Source organism: Osmia bicornis, chromosome 8 (assembly GCF_907164935.1).
Source record: "Osmia bicornis bicornis chromosome 8, iOsmBic2.1, whole genome shotgun sequence".
NCBI classification, from domain to species: Eukaryota; Metazoa; Arthropoda; class Insecta; order Hymenoptera; family Megachilidae; genus Osmia; species Osmia bicornis.
In genome coordinates, this window is record NC_060223.1 from 6,715,576 (window position 1) to 6,732,500 (window position 16,925).

The 16,925-nt window shown below is 33.5% G+C and overlaps 3 protein-coding genes across 4 annotated transcripts; 2 read left to right on the forward strand and 1 right to left on the reverse strand.

Annotated features, from left to right (window-relative positions):
• The first annotated feature begins 129 nt into the window (after positions 1–129).
• On the forward strand, positions 130–1,702 carry LOC114880998 (homocysteine S-methyltransferase 1-like). 2 transcript variants are annotated; one of them, XM_029197593.2, is made up of 3 exons: positions 130–254; positions 340–372; positions 461–1,702. In XM_029197593.2, the coding sequence occupies exons 2-3, from the start codon at positions 370–372 to the stop codon at positions 1,547–1,549; spliced, it is 1,092 nt and encodes a 363-aa protein (XP_029053426.2). In that variant the 5' UTR covers positions 130–254; positions 340–369; the 3' UTR covers positions 1,550–1,702. The 2 variants fall into 2 exon arrangements, with proteins under 2 accessions (XP_029053426.2, XP_046142788.1); XM_046286832.1 differs by having other exon boundaries at positions 340–1,702.
• Positions 1,703–1,799: 97 nt separating this feature from the next.
• LOC114881000 (homocysteine S-methyltransferase-like) lies at positions 1,800–3,428 on the forward strand. The gene has a single exon (XM_029197595.2). The coding sequence runs from the start codon at positions 2,303–2,305 to the stop codon at positions 3,257–3,259; it is 957 nt and encodes a 318-aa protein (XP_029053428.2). The 5' UTR covers positions 1,800–2,302; the 3' UTR covers positions 3,260–3,428.
• Positions 3,429–3,487: 59 nt separating this feature from the next.
• LOC114881002 (leucine--tRNA ligase, cytoplasmic) lies at positions 3,488–9,060 on the reverse strand. Its single transcript, XM_029197597.2, has 16 exons — positions 8,964–9,060; positions 7,970–8,182; positions 7,694–7,900; positions 7,469–7,630; positions 7,155–7,399; positions 6,872–7,091; positions 6,580–6,798; positions 6,049–6,502; positions 5,843–5,981; positions 5,492–5,762; positions 5,178–5,425; positions 4,875–5,109; positions 4,526–4,780; positions 4,236–4,451; positions 3,938–4,166; positions 3,488–3,857 (listed from the first exon to the last, which is right to left on the reverse strand). The coding sequence occupies exons 1-16, from the start codon at positions 8,964–8,966 to the stop codon at positions 3,640–3,642; spliced, it is 3,534 nt and encodes a 1,177-aa protein (XP_029053430.2). The 5' UTR covers positions 8,967–9,060; the 3' UTR covers positions 3,488–3,639.
• Positions 9,061–16,925: the final 7,865 nt, after the last annotated feature.

Sequence of the window (16,925 nt, forward strand, 5' to 3'; positions counted from 1 at the left end):
TATGTCATGACTCAAAAGAAAATAGTGTGTATCCAATTTAGTAATGGTAAATTAATAAAACCATTCTGTAAAATACTTAAAGTGATATACATTACTATCTCTAGCTTTTACGAAGCGCAAATTTTTAAACTTGATCAGCAAAAGCATGTGCAAAGTTCATAAGATTATCGGCAATCGATTTATGTGTTTAGTCTATTTTTTTTTAACGACTACTTGGTATCACTAATCTTTAATATTCTTATATGTTGAAGAAAGTATAAATATATGTAAATTTATTATAATAAGTAAGTTCTTAGCACATCATCCATATCAACAAATGAAATTGTGTTTATCGTTTAGGTTGAAAAAGTTAACACACTCCGCAAGTGAATGGTAGGAGATACAAACTCACTGAATTGCTGATTTATTTCAAGTATACACATATTTATTTATTAGACATTTTATATTTTCGTTTTTTAAGTGTTCTGCATGGTATATAAGTAAAATATACTCGATACGATCTTGGGTTTATTCCGTAAAGAAACTACATAACCTTTGGATTACATTGGCTGGTACCCAAGCATTAGAAAGAATGTCAAATATTAAAATATTAGACGGTGGATTTTCTACACAATTATCCACCCACGTTGGCGCAAAAATCGATGGTGATCCCCTGTGGACAGCAAGATTTTTAGCAACAAATCCTAATGCGGTTTATGCCACACATTTAGATTTCTTAAGAGCAGGGGCAGATATTATAGAGACTAATACATACCAAGCTTCAATTCCTGGTTTAATGAAATATTTATCTATCACTGAGGAAGAAAGTATAAATTTATTACATGAAGCTGTTAAGCTTGCCCAAAAAGCTGTTAATGATTATACTAAAGAGATTGAAGGAAATAATAATATTGAAAATAAGAATCCAGTGATTGCTGGTTCTTGTGGACCATATGGAGCTAGTTTACATGATGGTTCTGAATATAATGGGGCTTATGGTAAAACAACACCACGTGAAGTGATGATGCAATGGCATAAATCACGTATTGATGCCCTTATTGATTCTGGTATAGAATTATTAGCATTAGAAACAATACCCTGTTATCAGGAAGCAGAAGCATTAGTGGAACTTTTGAAAGAATATCCAAATGTCAAAGCATGGCTTTCATTTTCATGTAAAAGAAATAGTCAAAACATAGTAGATGGAAGTAATTTTCAAGAAGTTGCTACACATTGCTATAAGATGGCTTTGCCTGGCCAAATAATTGCTATTGGTGTCAATTGTCTTGCCCCAAAAGATGTATCTCTTTTATTAAAAAATATTAATAAAAATACAGCAAATCAATTTATACCATTAATAGCATATCCTAACAGTGGAGAAATATATTCATTACCTGAAGGATGGATAAAGGATGAAAGTTATCCTCCATTTGAAAATTTTATTCCTGAATGGCTAGAGATTGGGGTACAATACATTGGAGGTTGTTGCAGAATGTATGCAGAAAATATCAAATCTATCAGAAAAGAAGTAAATAGCTTTAAGAAAAAGGAAGCAGAAAAAGAAGACTAACTTTCTTTCAGTATAATAATCAAATTTTCCTATTTTTACTAAATAACGAAATTATATTGAAGTAATTATATTACTATTTTATATAATTATGTACTGCTATTTTGTAAATATTTTAATCTGGTACCTCGTTTAATAAACATACCGTTTTCATTATTCCACAATTTATTTTTTTATAAAATAACGCGAAAAAAATTTATATAAGATATTGAGAAATATAGACTAACACTTATCAAACGTGTATTAGATAATTTAAAACACTTAAAAATGTTCCACACGTTGGTATACAGCATATTGCGTAGTTTATCTCAACGCGTATAAACACGTGACAAAATTTGATCTTAGTGGCGTGAAGAGTTTTTACGATTTAGGTACGAAGAAAACGATCTTTCACTGCATACTTGCATATCGTTTTACTTCCTTTTAAGATTTAATTCACTTTATACAATATTTATCTCACAGATTTCGTTATGGACTTTGGAATAAATGTATTCACCGAGACCAATTGTAGCAAATATTGCCTCAGACTTGTAGTATCATTTATCCAACTAAGACGTGTGTGAAACTGAAACATCATTATTATTCGTACGATCTTTTTATATTACGAAACATGTGTTAGTGTTAAAAAATTACGATTATAATTTTACCATATTGAAATAATTTTGTATATTCCTCTACAACTATACATTACTCAGTTAATTATTTGTACCATAAATAATTGATAAGAACCAATCACTACAGTTCTAGTAGAAAATCATGCAAGAAGTAAAAGTATTAGATGGAGGATTTTCTACACAATTATCAAAACATGTGGATGATCCAATAGATGGAGATCCCTTGTGGACAGCACGATTTCTTGTTACAAATCCAGAAGCTATTATTGCTACACATTTAGATTTTCTAAAGGCTGGAGCAGACATAATTCTTACAAATACTTATCAGGCATCCATAGATGGCTTTTCAAAATATATGAACATGACTGAAGAAGAAAGTCTTAACTTATTTTCTAAAGCTGTAGATTATGCTAAGGAAGCTGTAAATTTATATAAAAAAGATATTGAAAATATAGAAATTATAAATGCAAATCCACTGATTGCTGGATCTGTGGGACCATATGGTGCCTGTTTACATGATGGGTCAGAATATACTGGAAAGTATTGCTCACTTGTGTCCAAGGAGATTCTTATGGATTGGCATAGACCACGTATTAGACAATTAATTGCTAGTGGTGTTGACCTATTAGCAATAGAAACAATACCATGTAAAAAAGAAGCAGAAGCATTGGTTGAATTACTTAAAGAATTTCCCAATATTAAAGCCTGGCTATCCTTTTCCTGTCGTACTGATGGAAAACACATAGCTGATGGTTCTGACTTTCAAAATGTTGCAGTACAATGTTATAAAAAGGCTTTAAAAGGGCAGATTCTAGCTGTTGGGGTTAATTGTATTGCACCACAAAAAGTGAGCTCCCTGTTAAAGGGAATTAATGCAAACAACATGCTAGAATTTATTCCACTAGTAGTATATCCCAATAGTGGTGAAATTTATACAGTGGAAACAGGTTGGATGAAAACGAATGATTATTATTCCTTACATCAATTTATACACGAATGGCTTAATTTGGGGGTTCGATATATGGGCGGATGTTGTAGAACACATGCCGCAGATGTAGAAAAAATACGAGCAGAAGTAGAGAAATGGAAAAGTGCCTGAATCTTATTATACTCTCAATAATCAAACTCGAACAATTACCAACGAGCAACAACTTTGTTAATTATGCATATATACAACTTTTTATCTTTGGATCGAGAAATCATATATACAGAAAATAAATTTTTATGTAATATTTTTTCCTATAAATAAAGTTATTATAAAAACAAAATATTAAAACAATGTTAAATTTGCTTTCACCTTCCACGTATGAAACCTAAATGCATACAATAAAATACATTAAGTTTTTTATTTACGGAAAAATATAAAATTTCGTAATATGATTATAGTATATAAAATCTTTAAATATATATAGAATACTTGTCATCACCAAATATTATTAACAAATAATATTTAAACAGTTTATATTTAATATGTATGTATTAATTCTGTATTGATTGATTAATGTAGGTAAGTTCATTACCTACATCATACACGTTGTTTTCCACATTTACTTTAATAGTCTTACTTTCCATATCGACAATGAACTTAGAATTAGGTGGAATTTGAGTTTTACCTTTTAATACATCGTCGGGAACAGGCTTACTTCTAGGTCCTAGAAGAGGATCATCATAACGATACAGAACAATCGATGATAAATCTGAAAAAAGAAATAAATACTAACGATAAGTTATAACATAATAAATTATTACAGAACTTTTGTGGTGATTGTCTGTGTACCTTTTATATGCTTATTTTCTTTTAATATTCTGGATATAACGTCTGCTGCAGTATCCGAATCTGAGATTTGTATAGATGTTCTAAATAAACCACTGCATTTTTGTGAATTCATAACACACACAGAAATGCCAGGTTTAGTAGAAAAGTTTACATAAGGAGAGCCAGGACAACATTCTCCTTTCGTTTTTTCAGGGGCTTCATCGGTATATTTTATCGTAATATTCTCCAACTAGATTTGGCCGTAGAGGAAAATTACCGAACGTCAAAGATGTCAATATAAATGAAGAACGGTACTTACATCTAAAGTATTCTCAAGATACTGTTTATTATCTTGAAGAACTTTGAATTCATCAAAATCTAATGTCAAATCCAGCGCACTCAATCCAATTTGTTCCATTTTCTCTCGCACAACTTGTACAAATGGCATTACGCGTTTCATATACGTCTTTAATACCGGTAGTTTTCCGAGTTCTGTGACAATGATTTTATTTTCGGGTAGTTTATTGCCATTTTCCTGAAAAATAATTTAATATATTAATAATGTGAACACGCTATCTTCTTCAAATCTACTGGTTAATAATTACGCACGAGATATAAATTTTTCAGCGTAGTTAAAATAGTATTTTGCCAAGGAGGATACGTTTTTGCTACCCAAATTGTTCCTTGAGAAGGTTTTTCTATTAGTGGTGATTCTGTTTTTCCTTTTGATTTCTTTGGCGTCATATAATTCTTTAAAAGAATCCTAAACGAATGCGCAGTATTCATAAGATACTGCGATGATTTTATAAGGATTTCATCTATTTCTCCTACTTGAGGCCATCTAGCATTTAATATGCTACCTTCCTATAAAAAAATATTTAATCCCCAATGTAACATTATTAATTTCGACATTGAATTTTATTTCTTTAATTAACGTTCTATATTAGACAATACTTACTTTACCGATGAGATTCCATATATACTCTGACACATGTGGACAAATGGGAGACAAAAGAGTAACTTGAAGTTCTATGAATTTCATAATTAATGTCCAATTAACTTTGTCCAGTGTACTTAACTGTATATATTTATCTTTTGCTGTTTGTAGCTCGAAAAATCCTGTTTTCAGCGCTTCTTTATATAACATTTTGGAGTAATTCTCTCCCGTCTCTCGTATTTTTAGATTAATTTCGCTAATTCATAAATTAAATACACGACATTGATTTTATAAATAAAAATTTGAAAGTAATTCAATAAATACCTTTCAAAAACCTTGTCATTAAATGTACATGGTTCTCCATGTCTAAAAGTATTCTTAGAAGCTAATACTTCTTTTACCCATTCAATAAAATTATATAATCTTAGAATTCCAGCATCAGCCATACTTTCCACAAAATTAGCATCTTCTATTGAATCGCCGGAATCGGCTAAGCAAAGTCGCATACCATCCGCCGAAAACTTTTGTACGGCTTCAGTAAGCGTTAAGAAATTACCCTCTGATTTTGACATCTAATAAAATAATGTTTATACAAACCTTTATAAAAATGATCAATTATACCTAAGCGTTAAACTTACCTTGGCCGAATTTAATTGTAAATGCCCATTCGCTCTTATTCCTTTCGGCCACAATTCAGGCTGATCAGGCCATATCGCGGTATGATTATAAATACAAAACGTAAGATGATTTTGTACCAAATCTTTACCAGACACTCTCACATCTATCGGATACCAGTAATAAAATTCACGTCGCATATGATCTAATGCTTCTTTCTTAATATTTGTTTTTGGAAATTTAGCATCTTTAAAGAATATGTAGTCCCATACTGCCGGTGTCATTTCACTGGCCCTAAATAAAATCATTTCCTTAACACAAATATACATATGCAACAGATGTGAGATATTTTAACATAAAATTAGGAATTTTACTTTATATTATACGTGTTTGGCTTGTCGCCTTTAAATGTTCCACCTTGCAATAAATGAGCTACTGTATAGTAAGCCATGTAGATTGTTGAATCTGAGAGAGATTCTATTAACCAAGTTTCATCCCATGGCAATTTGGTACCTATAATATGTAGTTATAAACCATTCAGTTTGCTAATATTCTTTGATGGAAAGAAACAAATATTTACCGAGACCGTAAGTTCTTGAACAAGCATATTCGTGTAACCAATCGATACAAGCCAGAAAATTTCTTCTCACTTCATCATGATAAGTATTAAGATTATTTAAGGCTTTTATTGTTTGTTTCATCCAATTTTCTTCCCCATAATCTAAATACCACTGATTGCATAAGGCTACTACACATTCATCATTCGATCTAGATATTACAGCCTTTTCAGGTTCATAATATACAACTGCTTTATTCTCATCTACCAATTCTTTCTGTATCTGTTTTTTAACATCTTTAATTTTCGTTCCCTTGTATTGACCAACTAGTAATACACCATCATAAAAACCTTTCAGATATAATATCTCTTTTGCTTCTAATAGTTTAGTCTTATCATTTTGGGACTGAATGTTTAATTTATTGTATAAAGTTACCGCGCCTAAATTACCGTATTCTGGTATTTCAATAATTGGTATCTGCGTGTAAAATTGTATAACATATAAATTTTTGGTTTCAATTCGATACCAACATTTAAAATGTATATCAAACTCACAGGATCATAAGGTAGCACCATTTCATCAGTTATACCGTACTTTTCCCTGAGAGCTTGTTTCTTTTTTAAATCTACTAAAGCTGCATAATCATCAGGAGAATCGCTAGGTACCGAAGTAACAATTCCGGTACCTTTATCTTCTTTAATAGTTAACATTGGTAAAGTATAAATTACTTTGTTCACAGTCATAGGAGCTTCCAATGCTAACCCTAATATTTGCTAACATATAATGTATAGAATTTAGCATTCACTATTATTATGTCCTTTTTTATCAATAAAAACAGGATACTACCTTTCCAACAAGTTTTGTCACAACTGCTATCTTTCCTTCTTCTTCAAAGAAACCTTGATAAGCCATATTTCGAGCTGCTCTTTCTGTCGATATGAATATATCTCCATTCGATATAGTATACGCAATATAAGTTATATCTGGGTGAACCCAACAATTTGTCTGACCATACATGGTTTCTGGTCTCAGAGTTGCAGCTACGAAATACACTGGCTTGTCATACCTATGTAAATATATTCATTTTTAAATATTAAAATTAATTTTTATAATTTTACGTTATACTTACGGTAAACACGGAGGATAAGGTTTTAGCAATTTCATTTTTATTAATGTATATTCTTGTGGTCCTACACCTTCCCCAGTTGATCTATCATGATCCATACAAGGTTGACCATCTTTCGGCGAATAGATTGTATATCTTTTCCCGTATATCACTTTGTTTCTAGCCTTTAAATGTTGAAACTGCCAACGTACAAATGAATCAAAAAATGGATTTGCATCAGTTGTAATGAACGTTCTACGCCAATCTATCTGCAATGAGTTTCATATTGTGTTCTTCAAATATAACCATTCATGATGTTAAACTCTTTAGTAACTTACATGCAGTCCAATTGACTTCAAATCTTGCACAGCAAGAGGAGGAAAATAATCTAACCAATATGTAGCATCAGCAAAGTTCTTTATTTCTTCATCTTTTAAACCAAGTGATTGCATTATTTGCCACTGATATTTGGCAACAACAGTTTTTGCAAGTGCTTTACTCTGAAATCAAAATTATACATTAGAATAAGAAATATGTGGTTAGCATATATATTGTCACATTACCTTTGTTCCTTTGCTTTTATCTTTCATTACTACATCATCTACAATACTTTCTGGTACTTGGTCCTCTGGAAACTTTGGGGGACAACCATATAAATCCATTTCTCTCTTTAATTTATCAGCACAAGCTTTAATAGGCATACCAGTACAATGAAAACCAAAAGGAAAAAGAACCTTTTTCCCTAAAAGACGATTGTATCTTGTTGCAAACTACAAAATCATTAATTACATTAAAATTATATTAAACTAAGATATGGAAATACAGAATTAAATACTTACTTCACATTTTGATAATGAGAATGTATGACCAAGATGAAGTTTCCCATTCATATAAGGAAAAGGAAAAGTTGTAAAAAACTTTTCATCCTGTGTTTTGCGATCATAAAGAGGTGCATCTTCCTCGTATACTTTCTCAGCTTCCCATTTTGCTTGTACATCTTTCTCAATTTTTTGTAAATATTCTACCTTAAATGTTCCTTTTCTTTCTACTGCCTATGAATAATAATTGTCTTTTCCATCATTTATACCTCAATTAAGTTACTTGAATTAAATAATTACCCTTATATTTATATTACAAATTAAGGGTAGCTAATCAAACAAAATTCAATACTACGGAACTAAATAATAAAACAATGACTTCTTTATTTATTCTTTATTTTTAACAACTATCTGAAATAAATTATTGAGGATACATTGAAAGTTGATTAACAACAGCTTGCAGATTAACAGTACTGACAACGGAATGATCAACAGTGGATGGTAGAGTTGCTTGTCCAGACTATATTTATTCGAAAGAACATGAAACGCGGAGTTTATGATGCAATTTTTGGGTGCCATTGGCAATGGATTCAAAAGTTATGGGGCTTTCAAATTTCCATATTTTTAAGTACAAATGATTAGAAAACATGAGAAATCAAAATATGAAATGAAAATTAAGTGTAAAAGTGACAAAGGCATGAATTTAAGATGATTAGATGATATTTACTAACAATTAAGATGAGTTTCAGGAAAAATTGCATGTGTGATGTAATTTGCACTTAAAAATATGAAACTTTCAAAGTCCCATAACTTTTGAATCCGTTGCCAATGGCACCCAAAAATTGCACCATAAACTCCTCGTTTCATGCTCATTCGAATAAACAATCTGGACGAGCAACTCTACAATTCCGTTGTGAAGTTACTCCCATTAATTCTATTATTACTCTTCAACCAATTATTAACTGCATTGGTAAACAATCAGTATAAGTTAAACAAGAATAATATTAATGCTTACCATTTTTGCAATATGTATTAATAGAACAAAGTAAATTTAAGTACTAAATACTGCGCGAAACTTCGTACACCATCAGCAACCATGTGCCATGTGCCGGTTTTATGACATATATATACATACGGATTAAGGCACTGACAAAACGAAAAATAGATCTACCATCTTATGAGACTTTGTGTTGGATGTTCTGAAATACCGACATACTTATAAAACCTCATTTTTGCCAGTCATTTGTGGCGCACTCTACGATTCGAGACAATGATTTTCGGAACTACATTGTGGCTGAAAGATCTATGGATCCTTTCAAATAAACGAAACAACGAAACAAAAAGAACTCAATAAATGTACTTCGTAGCTATGTTTCTTCGAAATAATTAACGTTACAAAGAAAAATGTTGCAAAATAAATGGGATTTCAAGTTAGGTGGGAATCGTAGCACTTGGCTCGGTATCGTTTTCTAAAATCTATCTTTTGATAAATGTTTAGAAAACGATACCGATTACCAGGTCACACCACGTGGAGGTGGCTACGTTTGTGACCCACCTAAATTCAACAAACAGAAAAATTCAACATTGTTAATTAAACATAAAAATAAATGAAACAAATGAAGAAATATAAAGCCTGGAAAATACACAACAATTAACAATGTAGTCCCAGAAAGAACTGATAAAACAGCAATTTAAACGATAAAACACTGAAACGATAGTGAACCACCCAACACATAGGTCCACCAAAGGGATAAATTCAACATTTTTAATAAAAAATAAAAAAATTAAACGAATGAAGAAATAAAAATGCAACAATTAACAAAGTAATGTCAGAAAGAATTGAAAAAATAACAACTTTAATAATAAAATGCTGAAACAGGAAACATAATTATTAAGACCATAATTTCAGAAGCAATTTTAACAATAAAATGTTGAAATAGAAAATATAATTAACATCGTAATTTCAACTGAAAAAATAACAATTTTAATAATAAAATGCTGAAATAGAAAATATAATTAACATCGTAATTTCAACTGAAAAAATAACAATTTTAATAATAAAATGCTGAAATAGAAAATATAATTAACATCGTAATTTCAACTGAAAAAATAACAATTTTAATAATAAAATGCTGAAATAGAAAATATAATTAACATCGTAATCTCAACTGAAAAAATAACAATTTTAATAATAAAATGCTGAAATAGAAAATATAATTAACATCGTAATCTCAACTGAAAAAATAACAATTTTAATAATAAAATGCTGAAATAGAAAACATAATTAACATCGTAATCTCAACTGAAAAAATAACAATTTTAATAATAAAATGCTGAAATAGAAAACATAATTATTAACATCATAACTTCAACTGAAAAAATAACAATTTTAATAATAAAATGCTGAAATAGAAAACATAATTAACATCGTAATCTCAACTGAAAAAATAACAATTTTAATAATAAAATGCTGAAATAGAAAACATAATTATTAACATCATAACTTCAATAACAATTTAAGCAGTAAAATCCTGGAATAGAAAATATAATTAACATGGCAAACTCAGGAACATTTAAAAGAATAAGAATTTAAGCAGATTATAATGTTTTAAATAAATTGAACACGTTTAAAATGAGAGTATGAATATACGATATGAAAATATCAAATACGAAATATGTCCAAAATCAATAAGAAAAGAATAATTCATTGAAATGAAGAAACAAATTTAAAAAAAGAAACGATAAATAAAATCGCGTTTAGGTGGTCCAACCACCCTGGTATTAAACTCATAAAATTTTGAGCTTAATACGTATTGTACCCGAAAAGGACACATACAAAAAAAAAACCAAATTAGCGAGCATAGTGACATTAGAATGACTGTCCATCCGAAGATGGAAAGCCATTAGTAGTTCCCCTCTTCTGGGCAAATTTTGCCGGGGCTCTTCGGCATATAGCCTCTTCTTTCTTCGGCAATAGCCTCACAAAAATCACTCGCGAAAATTTTACGTTTACTCAGACATTAGTAAAAAAAGAAGCATGTAAACGAGTAACAATTCACTGAATCGTTATTTGCATACACGCACAAATTTTACAAATGTCCAAGCACAAAATAGTTTTAATTTCACTTCACTTTCACTTCACTTCACTTTAATAATTCATTTTTGTAATCGGGTCTAGTACCACGACTACGACTTACAAACTAAAAGGCTTGGCCTTAAGAAAAATCAAGAGAGAATGCTAAAGTAATTAATTGATAAATTAATTAAATTGCATTTTCGTCTTTCCTCTTGATTTTTTATTTCCCAATCCCAGATACAAGCTTCTCACATATTAGAGGAGAATACGAAGAGAAACATGAAAGCTTGCTCTGGCCCTGCCTACTTATAAACTAATCTCAATCATACCAGAAGTAAACTACCTGCCTGCCTATTGCTATATTTAAAAAGGGCAAAAATCATTCTCACAAAAATTCACTCCACGGTTCTCACACAACCACCCGGGTGCAAAAATGCCTACACCTAGAGAGAACGTCCCGGGACGCCTCCGACACCCGAGTTCAATTCAACTTTCACACTCTAATAAAATCATACCTTTTTGCTGAAATCGACTGACAAATAATAGTGAACATTATGCTAAAGTAATACATTTCATTTTCGTATTCTACTGAATTATCTCATGTAAAAATTTTTCATTTTATTCTTGATAAGTATTTTGTAATGTCATAGTAAGTTAAAATTGTTAATAAACGATACAAATCCCACATCCTAACCACACACACACATGTGGAACTTATATCGTGGTTCACTATTGGTTCACTACTTTTGTCAGTCGCCAAAATGTATTACACTTACAACTAAACCTTGTCCACCGCCCTCCACCCACGCGAGTACATCTAAGTACCCGAATGAGCTTTGGGCATAAAAATGAACAAGGCCAAAGGTATTTTCACCTACCAGTTTTCTTCATGTGTGCTGAAATGCCTAAGCTAAAACGTACGATTAGCAAAAACTAAAGATGATATTCTCACTTTATTAAAAGTAAGAATATCGGCGAAATTTCACAGCTCTGATTTAATATATGGGCTGGCCCCACCAGGGGGGTGGAGTATATAGTCGGATAGCTTGGAGGATGACCGAGAAAGAAAGACAGAGTGTGAGGTCAGTCGAAGACGAGAGCGAATGGAGAAGATAGCGAAAAAATAAACGTTTTTACCAGACTATTTTAATAAAAGTGACTCGACTTTGCAAATATAAAGCTTGAAGAGCAAATACAGAAAAGCAAAATTGAGCAACTATGACACTAACATGGTGCACTGCTAATATCAGCTGGCAACGGAGGTTCTTAGGCCCCCTGAACTTGCGCTCGACGCTACATACCACCCACCCCGCCTGGACGTCGTAACGCCAGGACAGGATGCACCCCTTCGCTAAGGACGCTACCCGCCCGTCCAACACGTTGCATCCAACGGTGTCAGATTGACGGACGCCCATAGTATAGACAAAAGGACTACAGTTTAGAATATAGTAACATATTTGCATATGTTCCGTATTCTAAAGCTGTGCCTGAAAAGGCCTAGTAATGCATAGGTTTATCTCCCATGAGATGGTGTTTCACGGTCTTATGCCGCGGAATCCTTGTAACTAATTTCATTAAATAAATAATATATTGGATTGAGTTTAAAAACCAAAAGGATTCCCACCGAATACTAGTCAGTGCATTGTCATATTTACTCTCGCGTTCGAAATTTTTCGCAACACTAATTAAAATAGAAAATCCTGATCTAAAAACATAACTAGTACATAAACATCTAACGGGCGAATATTTCACTATACTGGGGTATGCGGGTGGATAAATGATTATGTGATAGAGTTCGTGAGGCTGAAGTGTGAATGATGAGTGTTTATGGTCGAGAACCGTGAACGTGACAGAATGAAGTTGAAGTATGAACGAAGAGCTTTCTACAATGCTTGAAGAGCAAATACTGAAAAGCAAAATAGAGCAACTATGACGCAACAACGGTGCACTTCTAATATAGGGCTGGCAAGGGAGGTTCTTAGGCCCCCTGAACTTGCGTTCGACGCTACCACCACCCACCCCGCCTAGGATAGGATGCACCCCTTCGCTAAGAGCGCTACCCGCCCGTCCAACACGTTGCATCCAACGTGTCAGATTGACGGACGCCCATAGTATAGACAAAAGGCTGCAGTTTACAATATGTAACATATGGTCGTGCGCCACATTCTAAAGCTGCGCCTGCAAAGGCCTAGTAATGCATGGTTTTATCTCCCATGAGATGGTTTCACGGTCTTATGCCGCGGAATCCTTGTAACTAATTTGATTAATTAAATAAAACATTGTGTTCAAAAACCAAAAGGATTCCCACCCTATACTCGTAAGTGCATCGTCATATTTACTCCCGCGTTATTTTTCGCAACACTAATTAAAATAGAAAATACTGATCTAGCAACATGACTAAAGGGGAGCTTTAAATTATGCTTGAAGAGCAAATATTAAAAAGCAAAATTAAGCAAATATGACTCCACATGCGTCCACTGCTAATATCAGCTGGCAACGAAGGTTCTTAGGCCCCCTAGTTCATACGCCAGACGCTACATACCACCCATCCCGCCTGTTTAAGGCACCTGGCCGCAATGGCACCTGGCCATTAAGGCGGGATGCACCCCTTCGCTAATAGCGCTACCCACCCATCGAACACGTTGCATCCAACGTGTCCGAGTGGTGGACGCTAATAGTATAGGCAAAAGGACTTTAAGACAGCTTAGCGTATGGAGTGCGACATACTTAAATGTCCCGTACTCTATGGCTGTGCCTGCAAAGGCCTAGTAATGCATGGTTTTATCTCCCATGAGGTGGTGTTCACGGTCTTATGCCGCGGAATCCTTGTAACTAATTTTATCACATAAAAACCAAAAGGATTCCCACCGAATACTAGTCAGTGTATAGTCATATTTACTCTCGCGTTGGAAATTTTTCGCAACACTAATTAAAATACAAAATCCTGATCTACAAACATGTCTGGTACATTAATATCTAACGGGGTAATATTTCACTATACAAAGGTATGCAGGTGGATAAATGATTATGTGATAGAGTTCGTGAGGCTGAAGTGTGAATGATGAGTGTTTATGGTCGAGAACCGTGAACGTGACAGAATGAATTTCAAGTACGAAAGAAGAGCTAATACTGAAAAGCAAAATAGAGCAACTATGACGCAAAAATGGTGCACTTCTAATATCAGCTGGCAACGGAGGTTCTTAGGCCCCCTGAACTTACGCTCGACGCTACATACCACCCACCCCGCCTAGAACAGGGTGCACCCCTTCGCTAAGAGCGCTACCCGCCCGTCCAACACGTTGCATCCAACGTGTCAGATTGACGGACGCCCATAGTATAGACAAAAGGCAGCAGTTTATCAAATGGAAGATTTGGTACTCCGCCACATTCTAAAGCTGCGCCTGCAAAGGCCTAGTAATGCATGGTTTTATCTCCCATGAGATGGTGTTCACGGTCTTATGCCGCGGAATCCTTGTAATTAATTTGATTAATTAAATAAAACATTGAGTTTAAAAACCAAAAGGATTCCCACCGAATACTAGTAAGTGCATCGTCATATTTACTCTCGCGTTATTTTACGCAACACTAATTAAAATAGAAAATCCTGATCTAGCAACATGACTAAAGGGGAGCTTTAAATTATGCTTGAAGAGTCATATTTATTCTCGCGTTGGAAATTTTTCGCAACACTACTTAAACTTGAAAATTCTAACGGGGTAATATTTACTCACGCGCTGAAAATTTTTCGCAACACTACTTAAACTTGAAAATCCCTACGAGGTAATATTTCACTACACAAGGGTATGCGTGTGGATAAATGATTATGTGATCGAGTTCGTGAGGCTGAAGTGCGAATGATGAGTGTTTAGGGTCGAGAACCGAGAACGTAACAGAATGAATTTCAAATTCGAAAGGGAAACTTTATACAATGCTTGAAGAGCAAATACTAAAAAGCAAAATTGGGCAACTATGACGTAAAACATGGTGCACTGCTAATATCAGCTGGCAACGGAGGTTCTTAGGCCCCCTGTACTTGCGCACGACGCTACATACCACCCACCCCGCCTGGACGTCGTAACGCCAGGACAGGATGCACCCCTTCGCTAAGAGCGCTACCCGCCCGTCCAACACGTTGCATCCAACGGTGTCAGATTGACGGACGCCCATAGTATAGACAAAAGGACTACAGTTTAGAATATGGTAACATATTTTCATATGTTCCGTATTCTAAAGCTGCGCCTGCAAAGGCCTAGTAATGCATGGGTTTGTCTCCCATGAGATGGTGTTTCACGGTCTTATGCCGCGGAATCCTTGTAACTAATTTTATTAAATAAATAATACATTGGATTGAATTTAAAAACCAAAAGGATTCCCACCGAATACTAGTCAGTGCATTGTCATAGTTACCCACGCGCTGTAAATTTTTCGCAACACTAATAAATCTGAAAATCCCACCCCCCTGTGGGGGCCAGCCCATATACTAACTTGATGCCAATTTCACGAATAAAATCGGAAAAACGTTTCAATTTCAAGAGCGATTTCCTTATCAAAGTAAGTAGTTGGAGTAATTAAATGTATTCATGCTTATTACTTTGATATTGAAATCTGCTCATCGCGAAATAAATTCTTGTACATATAAAAAAGAAAGTGTATTGTGAAATCGGAGGGTCATCCGACTTCTCTACATTTTTAAATTCGAAATTTATATATGGAAATATGTACAAGAAAACCCTATCCTAAGCTAAGACATGAAATAAAACAGAAAAACAATTTGCACGATTATCATTGTATAAAATTATACAGTGATATTCGTGGGTCACTATGCTCGCTCAAAAAATAAAAATTACAACCAATTCCCGTGTCGCTTCGGACCATTCGTCCTACGACATGATGGGAACCGGAGGAACTTTAAAGCATGCGACTCACCGACCGTTGACTTGTAGCACAGCACTCGCAACGTCTCTGAAATCCATGGTTTATCCATGATTAACCCATGACTGATCAGTGCTCACTTTGGTCAAACCACCTTTCTGAAACCAAAAAAATCACGATTCTTGAACGATATATATTTAATCTTAATATTTGTATTATATTTAACGTGATCAAATTTATACGTGCAAACATGCAATAAACAAATATTTATAACTCTGCAAATATTCCAATACGCATGCAAAATAATATAAAAATTACCACACCATAAAACACAGTAATACGTACGTAAAAGTATAATGAAACACATAGGAAACTACATTATAAGACTCATTAATAAATCCGTATAAAAATGCCAAAACACATGGGGAACCATACCATAAAACACCACAAAGCATGCATATACATTCTAAAATACATAGAATACCACACCATAACACACCACAAAGCACATGCGAGTACATCCCAAAATACATGGGGCACCACATTATAAAACACACTAATAAATCCGTATAAATATTCCAAAATGCATAGGGAAGCACACCACAAAACACCATAAAGCACATGCGTATACATCCCAAAATACACGGGACACACTTATGCACTTGTATAAAAATGTCAAAATACATCGGGAACCACACCATAAAACACACTGATAAATCCGTATAAATATTCCAGAATGCATGGGAAACACCATAGAGCACACACGGTAACACATAGATGACCACATGCATGAAAAGCATGGTTATAGACCCGTACCGGTATATGTTTGACAGGTAGATCCGTACGCCTCGACGGTCGCGATTAAACTGGTTAGGTTTCACCTCCCTCTAGGTCGCGCGCTTTGTCAACACAGGTAACCGATCAACCATGACGTTCCGATATAAATTTAAATTTTATATTAATTTATTACAATTTTGTTAATTATAATTGTTTATTAACTATATTATTGTTATATTATTAAAATTGACT

What these genes read in the sequence shown, in the direction of transcription:
- LOC114881000 (XM_029197595.2), top strand. Translation starts at nt 2,303, where the DNA reads ATGCAAGAAGTAAAAGTATTAGATGGAGGATTTTCTACACAATTATCA.
- LOC114881002 (XM_029197597.2), bottom strand. An exon ending in CGCTGAAAAATTTATATCTC is followed by an intron (nt 4,452 to 4,525) that starts GTGCGTAATTAT and finishes ATTATTTTTCAG; the next exon opens with GAAAATGGCAATAAACTACC. An exon ending in ATCTTGAGAATACTTTAGAT is followed by an intron (nt 4,167 to 4,235) that starts GTAAGTACCGTT and finishes GGCCAAATCTAG; the next exon opens with TTGGAGAATATTACGATAAA.